The sequence below is a fragment of the Eretmochelys imbricata genome, chromosome 24 (genome assembly GCF_965152235.1).
Source record: "Eretmochelys imbricata isolate rEreImb1 chromosome 24, rEreImb1.hap1, whole genome shotgun sequence".
NCBI lineage: Eukaryota > Metazoa > Chordata > Testudines > Cheloniidae > Eretmochelys > Eretmochelys imbricata.
The window spans coordinates 14,783,857-14,803,678 of NC_135595.1; the positions used below are offsets into that span (position 1 = coordinate 14,783,857).

The following is a 19,822-nucleotide window of genomic DNA, read 5'->3' on the forward strand; positions in this document are numbered from 1 at the left end:
CCTGTTGAAGTCTCTTCCAGTCCCACACTTCTATGATTCTATGATTAAGGGTAAGGCTTATCTGTGCAGGAAACAGAGCTCTCTTGGAGGCCAGCCCAAGCCTGGAGAATGAACATCCACAGGAATTAAGGACCATCACAGACACCACAACCTTCTGCTCAAAGTGCAGAGCACAAAGTGCATTTCTATGACCTTGTGTGATGGGGTGCACTCACCCCGCACTGGATGGGGAAGGGTTAACTCCTCATTGTGGGCTAAAGAAACCAGGATCCCACATCCCTACTGGGTGTGCTCCAAGTGCAGCACTAGTATAAAAGGGAGCAGCTCAGTCGGGGCTGATCGCTGACGGGGAAGGACACACCTCTCAGGTTCCAGTCTGGGAGCAGCTGGAGCCCCTGACCGTGGAAGCCAGAGGCGCCAAGACCCAGACAGATGCCTGGATACCTACCAACGCCCAAGAGGGATCGGAGTCACTGGGAACTGCATGTGCCGAGAAGCCCAGAAACCCGGATGACACCCTGACTACTGCTCCAAGAGACACTGAAGGAAGTGCCCCAGGGGGGACTAACTGTAGTCTTGTGGGAAATCGGCATGTTTCAGTTGGAGCCCCACTGACTCAGTGGCCCTGTTAGGGCCCTGGGCTGGGACCCGGTGGAGCAGCGTGGGCCTGGGTCCTCCTACCCTGGTACTCCACCCCCCAGATGGTTGCCCTTTGGCTCTGGCTGCTAGTCCTCACTGCCCTATGGATAAGGGCAACCCCATTGGCTCTGGCCACAAGGCCTTACCATCCTATGGGTAAGAACAACCCTACCAACTCTGGCCACAAGGCCTTATTGCCCCGCAAATGAGGGCACCTCTCTGACTCTGGCCATTGGGTGGCACAGCCCTGAGAGGCATGGCAGTCCTATTGACTCCGGCCGTTGAGAGAGAGGGCATCCATATCAACCCTTACCATCAGGTCTTCTAGCCCTGAAGACAAGGGCCGCCAAATTCACTCTGACCACTAGGCCACACTGTCCCAGAGGCAAAGACAATTATGTCGACACTAGCCATTTGGCCTTACCCCCATGAGGTAGAAGGCAGGATCTGGAGAAGGCCTTACCATGATGAGTCCCTGTTTGTTCTGCAGCAGGGTGAGTGTGATCCCATACACCTGAATGGACACCAACTTGGCCATGGAGACATTCCCACTCCCCCAGTCTTCTTTCTCTACGCTGATAGTGAATGGTGTCAAGTGGCTGGCATCTGTGCAGGTCTTGGCCAGGATGTAGGTGCAGGTGCCTTGGAAGTCAAAGGAGACCCCATCGAAAGAGAGGTAGTGGGGATGGCCAGAGGCAGAACAGGTTGCAGATCCAAATGGGTGGCATTTCTGGACACCGTCCACCACCCTGCATTGCTCACCAGTGCCACAGGAGAATGCCTTACACACAACCTCCCCACCAGCCTGACACACGCACTGCTCCTCGCATGAACCGCTCGGGTGGAAGGTCTCCCCGGCCTGGTAGTAAAATCCTCTGTGGAGGCATCCGCACTGGGAAATGGGGACGCAGAGGTCACCACTGAGAACAAAGCTCTCGTCACACACGCAGCCTTCCTTACACTGGGTCGTGCATTGCACCGGGGCATAGAGGTTGCTGCATGTCAGATCGCAGCTGCTGCTGCATAATTCGTAGTGACTGTTCGGGGGACAGGACGGAGCTGTAATTAGAACAAAGAGTTAGCTCACATAGCGCATTAGCAATGTGCACAATGAACCATCACGAGAAGATGCAACTTCATTCCAGCTCCTAATATTCTATTTTCTTGGGTTTAGTTAAATTATTGAAGGCACCAACTGCAGTCCAGTCCCAGGTCTGAAGGACTGGCTGCCTCCAAGAGATCAGATGATGGGATACAGACAATCTCTCTCCAAGGCCTAAGGTTCCAGTTTGGGTCTTGGGTTCATGGTTTCACGACTAGCTTTTTGTTTTGAATCCAGGTCAGTAGTGGTTAAAATTCATTCCCAACAGATGGCTTGTGTGGGATGAGTTGGTGGGTTCCCAGCCCAGTTCCTAATGGAAAAATGTCACAATTCCAAGCCACCCAGTCCAGGCTCTTATGCTATCCCAGTCTCAGCAGGGAAGCCCGGGACTAGACGGGCCATGAAGTACACTACATCGCTAGACAGTATTTCTCTGGCCCAAGGTACACCACACTGATGGCACATGTAGTAGGGACAGCTCCAATGGCCACTACCTGTGTTGCACCCATCCTTTGCAGAGAGGACATCTTTAAAAAATGTTCTGCAGAACATGATAAGCGAGTGTTTCAATCAACATTTACCAGCCAACAAGAATTAACAATCCCCATGGGGCAATCAGTAGTGAACACAGAGGACTCACAGCAGAATTTCGTAGTCCTCCATGGATGCACTATAGCTCCAGCTTCCTGACATGCCTCAGCATACTCAGCAACAGCATGACATATGTTACTCTCCCGCCCACTGAGGACGCAATAGCCGTACACGCAGTCTACGAAGTATCCATGGGGCTCCACTTTGCTGTGACATCCTCTGAAAGGGCCACTCTTGTGGAGGATGAGCCCACACTGCCCTCTGCTACCTCGTTGTTGTTTTTCAATAGCCTCTACACTTGTGCATGGTGGTATCGTTACTGCAGAGCATCCTGGGAGGTCGCCCACCTTCCAGCTCTGGCCAAAGCTGATGGGGTTTGGTGCCAGCGTGCCATCCCTCATAAGCATGTCGTCCTTTCTGTCCATGTTAAAATTGCCACACAGACCACACACGGCTCCCGCGTAGGTAACTGGCAGAGTCACCGTGGTGCGTCCTGACCACCCGGCATAGGTAACGCTGAGGCCAAAATCTGTCTGGATCACTGTGGCCCAGCCCTTTCTATACACAGTGATTTTCTTATCAAGGTTGAAGGGAAGATTAATCAGGAAACCATTCACCTGTAAAAGCAAGACACATGGGATATGAAAAATCGCTCGCCTGTGGTGGAACCTCTCGCCCCAGCACAGAGCTCCGGCCCATGGCTATAATAATAATCTACCTCTTGAAATCTTTGTCCCATCTGGCCTGCTCACTCCTCTACGGCCTGCCTGAATCCCTGCTTTCCAGACTAGGAAGGATCCTCCAACCAGACTTTCACTTCCTCTGGCTTTGGCTATTGCAGTTCCTTTCTCTCTGTGCTACGTGAGCCCCAGCTCCCGAGGTTCCCAGACATACTGGATACTATTGACACTTTCTCACACAGATGAAGTGTAACCACATCACTGCAGCCCTCTAGCTTCTCCACTCGCTGTCCATTCACATCAGAATCCAGTTAATATTTCACTTGTTTTTCAAAATCCTTCTATGCTCTTTCTGCAACCAAGTTCTGATCACAACGGTGACTTTCCAGAAATGTTTTAGAAACTAGATGTAATTTCTGAAACTCACCATGACTTTGCCAGGGAGTTGATTGCTGACCCTGATGTCGGTCTCATAAACCTTGATCTGTACAGGAGTAGTACTGTTCTCCTGGAAATAGACTTCAAAGTCCACCAGTCCCTCTGCCTTCTTGCACAGGGCTGTGAGCTGGTAGCGGCAGGTGCCTTTGAAGTCGTATCTCTGTCCATCAAAGGTGGCATAGTGAAGATTTTGTGCCACAGAGCAGGTGGCATAGCTGGAGGGGTAACAACCCTGTACGTCATTCACTAGCCGACACCTCTCTGAATGTTTACACATAGCAGCCACGCATTCAACTTGACTAGTGGTTGCATTGCACATGCACCGTGTCCCACATGCCTCGTCAACCCAGAAGCTCTCATTGGGGGCAAAGGGGCGGCCCTCGAACAAACACCCACAGCCACCCTTGGGGATGCATTTGCCCTGGCTCAGCACAAAACCATCCTTGCATTGGCAGCTTTCCACGCAGGGGTCTTGGCAGCTGCTGGGGGCTGACTGGTCCACACATGTGGCTGGGCAGGCTGTTCCACAGAGCTGGTATTGGCTGTTCTCCAGGGGGCACTCCATGGCTGGGGAGTGAAGGACCCACAGATTTAGTAGCAAACCCTCTCCATGAAAAAGCAGTATTTAAAATATATCCAATCCCACTCATGTCATAAATATAAAGGGAAGGGTAACAACCTTTATGTATGCAGTAACATCAAATCCCTCCTGGCCAGAGGTACAGAATCACTTACCTGTAAGGGGTTAATCAGTTCAATTAACCTAGTTGACACCTGACCAGAAGCACCAATGGGGAAAGAAGATACTTTCAAATCTGTGGGGGGGTAGGAGGTTTTGTTTGTGCTCTTTGTGTGTTTCCTCTTGAGACAAAGAGAGAGACCAAGCAAGTAAGAAACCAGCTCCTACTGAAATGATACATCTAAAATTACAAAAATTGTAAGTAATAGCAAGGAAATGCGTTAGATTATCTTTTATTTTAGCTTGTGAATTTTCCCTGTGCTAAGAGGGAGTTTTATTCCTGCTTTTTGTAACTGTTAAGTTAAGTCCAGAGGGGAGTCCTCTTGTTTTAAATCTTTTTATTATCCTCTAAAATTACCTTCAATCCTGAATTTACAGAGGTGCTTCTTTTACTTTTTTTCTTTATAATAAAGTTCTGCTTTTAAAAACCTGATTGGTTTTTAGTGTCCTAAAAACCCAAGGGTCTGGTTTGTGCTCACCTTGTTTACCTATTTGGTTGGTATATTATTCTCAAGCCTCCCCAGGAAAGGGGGTGAAGGGGCTTGAGGGGATATTTGGGGGGGGACAGAGCTCCAAGTGGCCCCTCCCTGAATGTTTGTTTAAATCACTTGGTGGTGGCAGCAATACCATCCAAGGACAAGGAAAGGAATTTGTGCCTTGGGGAAGTTTTTAACCTAAGCTGGTGGAATATAAGCTTAGGGGGTCTTTCATGTGGGTCCCCACATCTGTACTCCAGAGTTCAGAGTGTAGAGGGAACCCCGACAACTCACCTCAAGAAGAGTCAATGATGATCATCACATTGCAGGAGGTGCCTGGCACCTTAAAGGCTCAGGCCCATAAAGCGATCATTAACTTAACATTTGGCATCATCAGCAGATGTTATATATTCACAGTGAGAGCCTCCGTAGAAATACCATAGACAGATAGGCAGAGATACTGTAGGTACAGTACAACCAAGAGTCCTCATATCCCAACCACTGCTCAAAGCACTAGGCCACACTCCCGCCTAAGGAGAAGAATAGAATGTAGGAGTGCCGACCCCCACACCCGTTTATATGATGTTGGTGTTCAAATCTGTACTCACGGCATCTGGCCAGCTGCCTCCATTCCCCAATCCTGACCCCCTCCAGCTGGCAGGCGTCCGCATAGGCCTTCAGGGCCTCACACAGGGCCTTCCTGTAGCCGTCGCTGTGGCACAGATCATACACACAGTTGTCCAAGTAGACTGTAGGATCCATCTTGGTGTGGCACTGGCTGAAGGGCCCATCTGAGACCTTGGTTATCAGGCCACATGAGGCCTCTTCCTTGTACTTTCTGGCTATGCTGGCGGCACAGGGCCTGCAACCTCGAATGCAATCGTGCCAGCAAAACTTATCCTCATCTTCCACTGCCCAGCTTTGCTCTTGGAGAATGTCACTGGGATCCGGATCCTCGGCTGGGGTCCAGAAGTCATCGGAGGGGTCCCCATTATAGTTGCCACACAGGCCGCACAGGCTGTTGGAGAAGTCATTAGGGACAGTGACCCTCAGGTGGTTGTTCCAGTCATAGGACACCCTGAGGTTGAAGTCGGTGCGGAGGACGAGGGAGGTGCCACTCTGATAGAGCCGAAGGGCCCCATTGTTCAGGGAGATGGGTAAGTGGGCCCTGGTGTTATTCACCTTCATGGTAAGAAAGAAAGGGCAAAGGTCACAATCGATGGCACTAGTCTGTCATTTACATTTCATTCTGACCTCTGCTCAGATTAGCAATGAGCCCCATCCAAAATTTTCAGGGAAATTGGTCCCAGATTAGAGCCAGAAATAGTTTATAGCATCATGTTGGATAGAACTGGCTGGAGAAAAGTAATTCTTTATGGTGAAGGATTTCAATATTTCGAAAATTGGTTCCATCCCAATTTAGAATAAATCTAATTAATTGCAAAATTTTCTCTGAAGGGAAATGGAGACCCAGCTCTGAGGCAGTCCTCCTGGCAAGATGCCAAAGAGCCAGGTCAGCAATCTGGGAGAAGGCCAGGTGGGTTTTGGAATTTGCATGGTTTCCATCAGAACATCATTGAAATTGGACCATCTCTTCAAAGACTGTTGATTGTGACAAATTGGCAACTACTGAATAAAAACAATTTCACTGGGATTTCGAAAGGGCTAAGCCTAGGAATTGGTGAGGCCAACCATGGGGGAGGGGGATGGCGCGGGTTAGAGCTGTTAGGGAGCCGCCCCTGTCGGGGAGGGGTCTACCATATTGCCAATCTCAAGAGATCAAAAATCATGAGTCAGACCCTAAAACTCATGAGATCGGTCCCAAGACATAAAGAGCTTTTTGAAAAAGGACTACACTGTGATTTTCAGACTGTCTTTTGATGTTAGAACTCTCCCTGCCCATTTCAGTGAGTGTCTGTGACAATTCGTGTTGCCCACTCTCCTAAATTTATAGGGGAAGGGGATTTTGGTCCCTGTGACAGGAGCTGTCACCCCCACATTTTCCTGTCCCCTGTGCAATAATTAATCCTGTCCCCCAGTCCCCCCTTCTGTTCTCTCTGCACCCATTCCCCACCCACCCCATCAGTTCAGCCACCTCAGTAACCCTCGCATTGCCCACCCTCCATCGGTCCAGCCCCCAGCCCACTCCCCCAGTTCAGCTTCCCATTCTCCACCCCATCAGTACAGCTTCCCTCAGTTCAGCACCCCAGCCCCACCTCCATCAATCAATCCCCCCTGAATTCAGTCTCAGCCCCTGCCCCCACCCCATCAGTCCCAGACTCCCACCTGCTCAATTCAGCCCCCCACAGCCTCTCCTCTGCTCCTCCTGGGATTCTTCACACACACACCCCAAGTCCCAGAGAGGCCTGCAACGGGATGGAGGCAGCTCCTGGGGCTCTTCACCCCCATTTGCCCCTTCCCAGGGTGGGTGCTGCAGGGCTGAAGGGCATAGGAGCTGTCCCATCCCGTTGCTCATGGGACAGGGGAAGGGAAGGAGCAGAGCCACCCTGGGCAGCTGGGATCTTTGCTCCCCGTCCCCCCCGAATCATAGTGGTGGGTGGAGAGGAGCGACTTTGCTGGCTACCAATGGGGCTGGACTTCACCATGGGGTTGGAGCTTCTCGCACCATCACCAGATGAACCCCAGCCCCCAGCAAAACCCTGGCACTTGTGAAAAAGCCACAAGACTGGCAATGCTGGGCCTGTGTCAGCTAGAGCCATTAGGGACCAGCTCCTGTGGGGGAGGGGGCCGCATCATAGAATCATAGAATATCAGGGTTGGAAGGGACCTCAGGAGGTCATCTAGTCCTAGCCCCTGCTCAAAGCAGGACCAATCCCCAACTAAATCATCCCAGCCAGGGCTTTGTCAAGCCTGACCTTAAAAACTTCTAGGGAAGGAGATTCTACCACCTCCCTAGGTAACGCATTCCAGTGCTTCACCACCCTCCTAGTGAAAAACTGTTTCCTAATATCCAACCTAAATCTCCCCCACTGCAACTTGAGACCGTTACTCCTTGTTCTGTCATCTGCTACCACTGAGAACAGTCTAGAGCCATCCTCTTTGGAACCCCCTTTCAGGTAGCTGAAAGCAGCTATCAAATCCCCCTTCATTCTTCTCTTCCGTAGACTAAACATCACCAGTTCCCTCAGCCTCTCCTCATAAGTCATGTGTTCCAGTCCCCTAATAATTTTTGTTGCCCTCCGCTGGACTCTTTCCAATTTTTCCACATCCTTCTTGTAGTGTGGGGCCCAAAACTGGACACAGTACTCCAGATGAGGCCTCACCAATGTCGAATAGAGGGGAATGATCACATCCCTCGATCTGCTGGCAACGCCCCTACTTATACATCCCAAAATGCCATTGGTCTTCTTGACAAGAAGGGCACACTGTTGAGTCATATCCAACTTCTCATCCACTGTAACCCCTAGGTCCTTTTCTGCAGAACTGCTGCCGAGCCATTCGGTCCCTAGTCTGTAGCGGTGCATGGGATTCTTCCGTCCTAAGTGCAGGACTCTGCACTTGTCCTTGTTGAACCTCATCAGATTTCTTTTGGCCCAATCCTCCAATTTGTCTAGGGCCCTCTGTATCCTATCCCTCCCCTCCAGCGTATCTACCACTCCTCCTAGTTTAGTGTCATCTGCAAACTTGCTGAGGGTGCAGTCCACACGACCCTCCAGATCATTTATGAAGATATTGAACAAAACCGGCCGCAGGACCGACCCCTGGGGCACTCCACTTGATACCGGCTGCCAACTAGACATGGAGCCATTGATCACTACCCGTTGAGCCCGACAATCTAGCCAGCTTTCTATCCACCTTATAGTCCATTCATCCAGCCCATACTTCTTGAACTTGCTGGCAAGAATACTGTGGGAGACCATGTCAAAAGCTTTGCTAAAGTCAAGGAACAACACGTCCGCAGCTTTCCCCTCATCCACAGAGCCAGTTATCTCGTCATAGAAGGCAATTAGATTAGTCAGGCATGACTTGCCCTTGGTGAATCCATGCTGACTGTTCCTGATCACTTTCCTCTCCTCTAAGTGCTTCAGAATTGATTCCTTGAGGACCTGCTCCATGATTTTTCCAGGGACTGAGGTGAGGCTGACTGGCCTGTAGTTCCCAGGATCCTCCTTCTCCCCTTTTTTAAAGATGGGCACTACATTAGCCTTTTTCCATCAGTTAGAGCCGTTGAGGAACGGCCCCTGTTGGGGAGGGGGCTGTGTTGGACAGAGCTGCTAGGGAGCAGCTCCTGTGGGGGAGGGGGTCGCGTCAGTTAGAGCCGTTAGGGAGCGACTCCTGTGGGGTCGGGGGCTGCGTCAGTTAGAGCCGTTGGGGAGTGGCTCCTGTGGGGCAAGAGGTCTCAAGGAGATGTCTAGAATGTTCTGGGGCCCCTGAGGCACCTCAGTTAGAGCAGTCTCTGTAAAGCAGAGTCCCTGACCTGCCTAGATGTGCCTCAGTTTTCCCATATCTTACAGCTGAGTCAACATCCTCCTGGATCCAGGAGTGGGGATTCTCCTCAGGTGGGGTCTCAGAGGGATCCCTGTTACATTAGAAATTACCAGAAGGATGGACTCAGCGGAGCTGGGATTTGCCCACAATAGCTGGGGTACTGGCCCTGCTCCTGCATGATGCGCCAAGGGAGACATAATGCCCAAAGTCCTCAGGCCTACAATTTATCTGGAGTAGTACAGCAGATCCCGTGTGCTTCTGACAGAGCAGACAGCTCCCCACACCGAGTCACCCACTCCTCTCCCCTCAGTGCAGCACCTTGAGGCGCCATACTGAGGAATTGGGCTCAGTGCAACTCTGAGGGGACAGCGCCCCCGACTGACCCCCCCCCATGCCACTCCCTGCCACACAGCACCCGCTAGCACCACACTGGGAAATTGTGTGTAGCAGCGGGGTGGAGATGTGCGCCCAGCACTTACCCTCACAAAGCCGACCTCTGCCCTGGCCACTGTGATGGTAATTCCATCCACCTGGATGGTCACCAACCCAATGTATGAGACCTGCATGTTCCCCCTGTTCCCACTCTCAGCCGTGATGTCAAAGGAGTGTGGGCCGCAGTCACACCCACAGGTCTTGGCCACGGTGTAAGTGCAGGTTCCATGGATGTCATACAGCCGGCCATCGAAGGTGTGGTAATGCAAGTAACCCCCAGCCCAGCACGTCGCCGCAGAAACTGGCAAACACTCTGGCTGCCCATCTATCATCTTACAAATTGTTCCTTCCTTGCAGAGGCCCACACTGCAGGATGGCGTTGGAATATCTAGCCGGAAAGACAATTGAAAGACAAGAAACACCAGACTAATCAGTTATATTGAAAAGCAGAGAAGGGCTGAGGGACAGTGGAAAAAATTGGAATGAAATTAAGTCTCAACAGAATCCCACAGCCTGTCTGTGAAACGGACGAGATGATCGATCATTCTTTCCTTTCCTTTTTTTAAATTAGTCATGGTTATTAAGGTAATGCCTAAGGCCCAACTGAGAATGGGACCGCACTTTGCTAGGTGCTGCGCAAACCCAGAGCAGCACACAGTCCCTGCCCCAAAGGGCTTACAATTGAAATAGACAAGACAGACACTGGGTAGGGAACGAGGGATAATGTACAAGAGTGAATAAGAGCATGTCAGTGCCATGATTTTTATTATTGATATTATTATTATTTTATTTGAGTGGGTTTACATAGGAGGGATCAGCTGTATGAAAAGTGAAGAGAAAGCGATGGGGGGGCAGGGCTGGGATGAAGAGGGTAAGAGGGGTAGTTGTGGAGTGAAGATGCAATCTATCTGTCCCTCATAATCCCCTCTATACTGCCTATCTATCCCCACATCCTCCCTCTAAATCTATTTATCTATTCCCCACCACACATCTATCTATCCCCCCACACCTATCTATCTAAATATCTAGTGTCCCCTCTACAGCTATCTGTCCATCTGTCCCCCCACATCACTTACTATATCTTTCTGTCACCCTCTCTGTGTCTGTCCATCTATATCTATCTGCCAACTGCTTTTATATCTGTCTATCCACCTATCACCTACCACACCCTCTATATTGATCTATCAACACACAAACATCTATCTAGTCCCATACATATGGCCTTTGCACCATTCATAGAATCATAGAATTATAGGACTAGAAAGGACCTCGAGAGGTCTTCTAGTCCAGCCCCCTGCACTCAAGACAGGACTACGTATTATCTAGACCATCCCTCATGGGTGGCACAAAGGAAACAGAAACCTCTGACTAGTCCCCTGCTAGGAAATCACTAGCATGGGTGGGACAATAGCAGGCATACATCCAGCAGAACAAGTTCCTACATCTCTGTCCCCGCAACACCCAATGCAGATGGTGGAGCAGAGAGGGGCATGTCATGGGCAGCACAGAGCAGGCAAGGAGAGTGGCTGGGATGTGATGGGCTCTGACAGTGCTCAGCTGACTTATGACCCATAGGGGACCACAGTCAGTGGGCTCAATTTAGAGCAGCCCCAGGCTACACCCAGGGAGAAGATCTCAGAGTGTGATCAGCTCCCTGTCAGCTGCCCATCCTGTTCTGCTGTGCACACCTGAAGCTCAACAGTGCCGAGACTCTGACCCAACAAGTCTTTCCATCTTTCAAGCTGAGATTCTGTAATATTATGGGTTGGGGTTCAAGGCTAAATAACGGTGGCAAGAGAGTGAGAAGTGGGAAAAGACATAACAAAAACTACTTTACTTACTGCTTGCACCAATAGCCGGTGAGCCATACCCAGATTTGGATGCAATCCCAATGCTCAGAAGCCCAAAAGGAGATATGGGGTGCTCCATGGTTTCTCTCTTAAACCCTTTGCCAAGGTTGTATTCAGCCCAAGAGAACCCTGTGCCTGGAATTGGCCTCCAGGTAATGTTTTCCAAGGGTTCCTTATCAATGGTGATGCCACCAGATTCTGACGTTTTGGCTGTTATCATTGCGTAGTTCTCAAACTGGTCCTGTCCATGGATGTTATAGGTCTGGCAATAGCCAGAGACATCTGGGATCATCAGGAAGAAGGGATCGTACACGATTTTCCCTTTGCTTCCACCAGCACAGAAGAAGACGACTTGGATCCCAGCACTAGCAGAGATGTACAAGGGACTAGGGAATTTGATTTCAAATGTCACAACCTGCCCAGCAACCAGGTCCTTAGAGGCTCTCGCCCTCCCAGACTGATAATCAATGTGAGTGTATTGGGAAGCAGCCACATACACCAGGTCAAATTTTGGCTGGAAGGATAAGGGCGGTACAATGAATGTGGTGCCCCAGCCAGACACTGGCAGGAGCTGCTCACTCACATAGTCACATTTGGTGTGCTTTGCAACACATACATGTCCGCTATAGACGGCCACGGGATTCTGGGACACGATCCTGGTGCCGGACAAGTCATCACGGCTTTGCAGCTGGACGGCCTGGTAAGCTCCAAGTGGGATGACCAGTTTTGTCCCTGCTCTGTAGGTTTCTCCTTGGAAAGTGACAGCCCCTTTGAGGTAAACTTCAACAATGGTGGGATCCTTCCAGGCTACTACAGCAAATAGCTTATTGAGACCATCTGGCTTCCCCAGTGGAGTCACCACATAGTACTCTGTCCCGAGCCTCTGCACAGGGTACACTACAGTGGTATCAGCCGTATAGGTCTTATAGTTCAGAGCGAGGATGGAGATCTCGTGATCAGCCCGGATGATGACCGTGTGGTCAAATTTGTTGCTTCCAGCCAGCTCCACAAACACTGGGATCATCACAGATACTGTCTGTTCGGGATTTGCAGTGATAGTGACCAAAAACTCTGCTTTATTTACTGAGATGGTGACAAACGTCCCAGGGATGTAGCCAGTGATGAATAACTTGAAATCTTTACTGCCATACCTTGGTAAGTGATTCTGCATGAAGACTGTGATAAATTCTGTCCCTTGGGGGCCTGAGCAAGAGGTAGGGGGAAGATCTGGAGGTTGAATAGTAGGGGCAGCACTAGAAATGCCTACGTAGAGGAGACAAATACAAAAGAGCATCACAAACCAGGACAGCAACATTTTATGAGACCTGCTCTTGTCATTTGGTGCCAGCCTTCCTAGGGCTGATAACAAGGAGCACAGACACAGGAATGGGAGTCGGGGCTCCTGGCTTCTAACCCTGGCTCTGGGAGTGAATATCATTGGTACATTTTACAAGGCCAACTATACCTCCATCTCTTCCTCTTGTCTCTCATATTCACCCCCCAGACGAATATGAGACCTAGTGCTGTCTACACGGGGACTTAGGTCAGCTTACCTATGAGACTCAGGAGTGAGGATTTTTCACATCCCTGACTCACGTAGTTAAACTGGCCTGACTCTCTAGCATAGACCAGGCCTGGGAGTGTCTTACCTTTTGTCTCAGGGTCCATCCACATTTCTCCTGAGAAGTGCATTTCCCCCAACCTCAACTGATTTTCCTGGGCAGCCAAACTTCAGACGAGTCTACACACAGTGGTTGTCCCAGTATAATTATTTTGGTTACAGGGGTGACTTTATACAAATAGAGTCATATGCATATAATCCCTGTTTGGAGCCAGTTATACTTATATAAAGATGCCTGAGGTCCTGTCTACATGAGAAAGTTTTACCAATTGTACAAGTATTATTTTACTGGTGTAACCCGCCAGTGTGGACACCTGTATTCCAAAATAAGTGTCTTCTTTCAGTTTCATTTACACCCCTTCCCAAGCGACATTAGATAATCCAAAAAAGGACACTCTATAAGGCCATGTCTACACTACAGATTTCAGCCTGCATAGCTGTGTTAGTCAGGAGTAGGAAGAAGTGTCATACTTGACGAATATAGCTATGCCAGAAAAAGCCTCTCGTGTAAATACAGTTTATGCCAACAAAACTGCACTTTTGCTGGTGCAGGCTATTTCACTTGGGCCAGATTTACACTACCATGGTTGGTCTACACTAGAAAATTAGATTGACCCAGCTATGTCTCTCAGGGGTATGAAAAATCCGCACCCCTGAGCAACATACTTAAGCCAACCTAAGTCCCTGTGTAGGCAGCGCTAGGTTGATAACTGTGGGAAAACCCCTCCCATTGCTGTTGATCTACACTGTGCCACTGTTGTGTTTTAAGTGTAGACATAGCTGAGTGCAGTGTGGAGATCAGAGTTTAAAGTGTAGAGTTTTGCTGGCATAAGTGTATCAGCTTGAAGTGTACAAAAATCACACCCCTAATTGATCTAGCGATGCCAGCAAAACCCCCGATGTAGACACACCTTGTACTGGCAAGACTCCTTTTGCCTGAATAGCTTATGTTGCTCAGGAAGGTGGTTTAACTAAACCAACAAAAGAACTCCTTTTGCCAATATGAGCGGCATCACCACTAGGGGGTTTGCCAGTCTGGCTGTACTGGCAAAACTGCACCGGAAAAGCGTTTGTTGCCCAGTAGCCCGAAGGCTAGTCTGCAACAAGCTATGCTGGCAAAAGCACTGTTTTGTTGGTATAATATCCGGGTCCACCCTCGGAGTTCTTCGCTAGTATAGCCTATTGGTACAGCTATACCAGCAAAGTGCCCCTAGTGTAGACCTTGCCTAAGAGTGTCCATTCAGGGGATTATATTGGTATAACTTTATTAGTTTATATTCAAACCTCAGGTTATACCAAAAAATCCTGTGTAGACAAATCCTGATGCTAGTAAAGCTTATTTTTTGCCCAGATACTTACACTAGTACAGCCCTTTGTGTGCGTCCCTGTTATAGCTGTAAAAAATTGCTTCAGACCCGTATAGTGTATTCCCTTTCCTGTATAGAAATAGCAGAATACCACAGGCCAGAAATATCCACCCAATAATTCCTGCATCATGTGGCATCATGTGGACGCCCTTAACTCTGCCCTCTTCATAGATTGGTCATTGAATGTTTTGATGATGAATGTACACTCCAGAATACCACTTTTCATCCAAGCCCTGGTCTACACATGGATTTTGTACTGATATAACAATGTTGGTTAGGGCTGTTATGCCAATTTGTCATACCAACCCCGAACGTGGACACAGTTCTTTCAGCGTGAAGGTGTCTTACTCCTCGTCTACACTACAAAGTTTTGCCAGCATAGCTGTCAGTTAGAAGTGTGAAAAAAAAATCATACCACTTAGCCGACCTATGCTAACGAAACGCCTGGTATAGATTTACAACTATGCCAATAGAGTGGTGCTTCTGTTTGCATAGCTAATGTTATTCAGAAAAGTGGTAAAGCAGATCTCTTTCTGCTGCGTTACCACTAGGGGGCTCTTCCAACACAGCTATACTCGTCAAGGCGCTGTAATGTAGACAAGTTTATGCACTTATTCCCTGTCCCTGACAAGACACTAGGGTAAGCACCTTTACGCAGGGAGGGATAGCTCAGTGGTTTGAGCATTTGTTCTGCTAAACCCAGGGTTGTGAGTTCAATCCTTGAGGGGGCCATTTAGGGATCTGGGGCAAAAATTGGGGATTGGTCCTGCTTTGAGTAGGGGGTTGGACTAGATGACCTCCTGAGGTCCCTTCCAACCCTGATATTCTATGATACTGTATCTGCACTAGGGAGGTTGTGTTTCTTTAGCTATACCAGTATAAAGTGGTATAACCAGTTTGGGCAATCTAGGTGAATGGTTGGGGCTACTGTCTGGGTGGTTCGGTCCATATCCTTTTAATGATTCTTATTTGTGATCCTTATTGATGTATCTCCATGGCAGAGAAGAGGGACCAGTTCCCTCCTGCTTCACAGGGAATTTGTTTACCAGACACCCCCTGCAGGTTCAAAATACACTTGGAGCAGAGGACAGAGAAATCATATTTCAGTTACGTATCAAAATATACATTTGGTATCTATTTTTTAGCGATCTAGTGCTCAGAGCATGAGGACTGAGAGGCAGGTCTCCTGGGTTCTGTCCTTTGACTCTGAGTGGGAGTGTTGTCCAATGGAGTGGTTGGGAAGGAAGGGAACAAGGAAAGATGGTGGAAGGGAGGCTGGGAGGGAGAGAAAGACTATCAAATATATTGTACTTACTACCAATAGCTGCTGAGCCATATCCAGCCTTGTCTGTAATCCCAACACTCAGGACACCAAATGGGGAGCTGGGGGTCTCTATGGTGTGGTTGCTAAACTGACTTCTCAAGTTGTATGTAGTCCAAGAATATGCTGTGCCTGGAATAGGCCTCCACAGAGTAACACGTAGTGGTTCCGCATCAATAGTAACAGCAGCAGTCTCGGCCGTCTTGGCTACAATCACGGCATAGTTCTCAAACCGGTCCTGTCCATGGATGTTATAGGTCTGGCAATAGCCAGAGACATCTGGGATCATCAGGAAGAAGGGATCGTACACGATTTTCCCTTTGCTCCCACCAGTGCAGAAGAAGGCGACTTGGATCCCAGCACTAGCAGAGATGTACAAGGGACTAGAGAATTTGATTTCAAATGTCACCACTTGCCCAGCAACCAGGTTCCTTCTGGATTTCTCCCTCCCAGACTGATAATCAATGCGAGTGTGTTGGGAAGCAGCCACATACACCAGGTCAAATTTGGGCTGGAAGGATAAGGGCGCTACAATGAACGAGGTGCCCCAGACAGACACCGGCAGGAGCTGCTCACTCACGTAGTCACATTTGGTGTGCTTTGCAATACATACATGTCCGCTATAGACGGCAACAGGATTCTGGGACATGATCCTGGTGCCGGATAAGTCATCACGGCTTTGCAGCTGGACAGCCTGGTAAGCTCCAAGTGGGATGACCAGTTTTGTCCCTGCTCTGTAGGTTTCTCCTTGGAAAGTGACAGCCCCTTTGAGGTAAACTTCAACAATGGTGGGATCCTTCCAGGCTACTACAGCAAATTGCTTATTGAGACCATCTCTGTTCCCCACTGGAGTCACCACGTAGTACTCTGTCCCGAGCTTCTCCACAGGGTACACTACAGTGGTATCGGCCGTATAGGTCTTATAGTTCAGAGAGAGGATGGCGATCTCATGGTCAGCCCGGACGATGACTGTGTGGTCAAATATGTTGCTTCCTGCCAGCTCCACAAAGTCTGGGATTTGTATCCATGTTGTCTCTCCGAGATTTGCCCTGACATTGAACCTAACCCCTGCTTTGTTCACGGAAACGTTGACGAACGTCCCAGGGGTGTAGCCAGTGATGAACAACCGGAAGTCTTTACCGCCATAACTTGGTAAGTGGTTCTGCATGAAGACTGTGATAAATTCTGTCCCTTGGGGGCCTGAGCAAGAGGGATCTGGAATTTCTACAGACGATACTGTGATGGAGATATTAGCAACACCTGTAGAGACAGAAAGACGGAGGAGATAGGCATAAAACCCTGTCCCAATTCTGTCCACTCCCAGGTTATGAGACACCCTGTTTTTATTCAGTATCAATTTTATGATGGAGACTTTATTACGGCAGTATTCCAACCCTAAATGTGCAAAAATCCTGAGACAGCTGCCAAAAAATCATGAGATTTGGCTTCAGATCCTTAGTTGGTTTGTTTTTAAATAATTTTAGTGCTCTGTTTCTCTGCCTCCTGTTTTCTGAACCTGAGGTCACACTTTTTCCACTGTTTTATTCACAACCACTTTTTTAAAATGGAAGCTGTCATAAAAATAAAGGGAAGGGTAAACCCCTTTAAAGTCTCTCCTGGCCTGAAGAAAAATGCTCTCACCTGTAAAGGGTTAAGAAGCTAAAGGTAACCTCACTGGCACCTGACCAAAATGACCAATGTGGAGACAAGATACTTTCAAAAGCTGGGAGGAGGGAAAAAAACAAAGGGTCTGTGTCTGTCTGTATGATGCTTTTGCCGGGGACAGAACAGGAATGGAGTCTTAGAATTTAGTAAGTAATCTAGCTAGGTATGTGTTAGATTATGATTTCTTTAAATGGCTGAGAAAATAGCTGTGCTGAATAGAATGAATATTCCTGTCTATGTGTCTTTTTTGTAACTTAAGGTTTTGCCTAGAGGGATTCTCTATGTTTTGAATCTAATTACCCTGTAAGGTATTTACCATCCTGATTTTACAGAGATGATTCTTTTTTACTTCTATTAAAAGTCTTCTTGTAAGGAAACTGAATGCTTTTTCGTTGTTCTAAGATCCAAGCGTTTGGGTCTCTGGTCACCTATGCAAATTGGTGAGGATTTTTACCAAACCTTCCCCAGGAAGTGGGGTGCAAGGGGAACCCAGATAAAGTTTGGTGGTGGCAGTGGAAGTCCAAGGATAAAATAGTTTGTACCTTGGGGAAGTTTTAACCTAAGCTGGTAAAAGTAAGCTTAGGAGGTTTTCATGCAGGTCCCCACATCTGTACCCTAGAGTTCAGCGTGAGGAAGGAACCTTGACAGAAGCTGAGATTCTCCTATAATTCATTGATTTCAGTAGCTGGGTCTAAAGAAACTGTCAAATACTCTTCTGCATGGGTGTGTCAATAGAGGCTCAAGCGGGTTGAAAATGAAACCATTTGACTCTTGGATATTTCCATCACTAAAAGTATCACATTCTCTCTGCCCTACTCAGTCCATTAACATTGTTCTTTTTCCTGAGTATTCAGACGACTGCCTCGCATTCATGAGAATGTTCACAAATTTCCAGTGTCTCACAAAGTTGAGTAGAATAAGACTGGCCTAACATGCGTGCTCATTACTCTGTCTAGTGTCTGTCTTGTGTCACAGAGGCTACAGGACCTGTTACTATCTCACAACTAAAGGAGTTCAAGTGGTACAGGCCTGTGATCTTGGTACGGAAGATAAGCAGGCCATTTGTCTGGTTTTAAGCCAGACAGTTCTGTTTCTCTGGGGCTTGTCCTCTGTCCAATACTGAGGCAAAACCGGGTCTGGTTTTCTCCAGTATCATGGACTGGAGATGCCATTTTGAAGAGCACACCAGTCCATCCCTGCCAGCGTGAACTCGCATGCACCATGCATGACAGGTCATGGCAGCAGGGGCAGCCCATGTCATTCCTGGGGACAGGTAGCAGGGGCTACCCTAGCTGAAGGTCTAAGGTTTGACCCCCCCCCATCAACTACCTGCATATATGGCTGCTGTTATTTGTCCAAGTCCCATTCCCCTACCCCTCTGAGCCAGTCAGCCCCCTACACACACACACAAGGCTAGATTTGAAATCATGCCCAAGAAAGGTGAAAGGCCCTTTATCCTGTCTCTGATCCAGCCAGTCCCCTGAACCTGGGGCCAGACTGAAAATGTTGCCCTCAAGGGGAAAGTCCCCATATTCCATTCCCTGAGCCAGCCAATCCCACCCACCAATCTGGGGCGAGGTTGGAACCAGCACCCTAGAAGCGAGAGGCCCAGTATCCCATTCCCTTAGCCCCTGAAATGTTGACCTCAGTATCTTATCTATGATCACTCAGACAGTCAATGACAACTCTGGGAACAGAGACCAGATTACCCGCAAAGCTACTTGCCCAAGATTCCTTTGTCTACTTCTGCAGCTGCTCCTACCAGCTGGAGTCTCTGGCAATTGGGGCAAGGGGGGAAAGGAGGCACCATCTGTTGCCCCCAGAATGGGAGGGGTTTTTCTTCTGCACACTTCTGGACCCATGGGGTGCTGTGTGGAGTGGTGGCTCCAACTGGGTCCCATTTTTTCCCCACCCCCATCAGAGTCACTGTCCCTGTTTTCTCAATTTTGCCTCTTTCACAAGCATCCTCCATCAAATCATCTACAATCACTCTTCCTTCTCTCGGCAGCAAGGCTAGTCTAAGGATTAGGTCAAATCCCCTCTACATGGAACAAAAGAAAATCATAGAATCATAGAATCATAGAATATCAGGGTTGGAAGGGACCCCTGAAGGTCATCTAGTCCAACCCCCTGCTCGAAGCAGGACCAATTCCCAGTTAAATCATCCCAGCCAGGGCTTTGTCAAGCCTGACCTTAAAAACCTCTAAGGAAGGAGATTCTACCACCTCCCTAGGTAACGCATTCCAGTGTTTCACCACCCTCTTAGTGAAAAAGTTTTTCCTGATATCCAACCTAAACCTCCCCCACTGCAAATTGAGACCATTACTCCTCGTTCTGTCATCTGCTACCATTGAGAACAGTCTAGAGCCATCCTCTTTGGAACCCCCTTTCAGGTAGTTGAAAGCAGCTATCAAATCCCCCCTCATTCTTCTCTTCTGCAGGCTAAACAATC

General features: G+C 48.7%; 1 protein-coding gene across 1 annotated transcript in view; it reads right to left on the reverse strand.

Annotated features, from left to right (window-relative positions):
- Nucleotides 1-19,822, reverse strand: part of LOC144279948 (IgGFc-binding protein-like) — a 90,567-nt gene that overhangs the window by 70,150 nt on the left and 595 nt on the right. The window contains exons 2-8 of the mRNA XM_077841653.1: nt 15,700-16,965; nt 11,388-12,599; nt 9,594-9,934; nt 5,274-5,847; nt 3,440-4,017; nt 2,472-2,949; nt 1,103-1,698 (exon numbers count right to left, since the gene is read on the reverse strand). Coding sequence (XP_077697779.1) covers nt 1,103-1,698; nt 2,472-2,949; nt 3,440-4,017; nt 5,274-5,847; nt 9,594-9,934; nt 11,388-12,599; nt 15,700-16,965 — 5,045 coding nt within the window. The remainder of the gene's footprint in view (nt 1-1,102; nt 1,699-2,471; nt 2,950-3,439; nt 4,018-5,273; nt 5,848-9,593; nt 9,935-11,387; nt 12,600-15,699; nt 16,966-19,822) is intronic.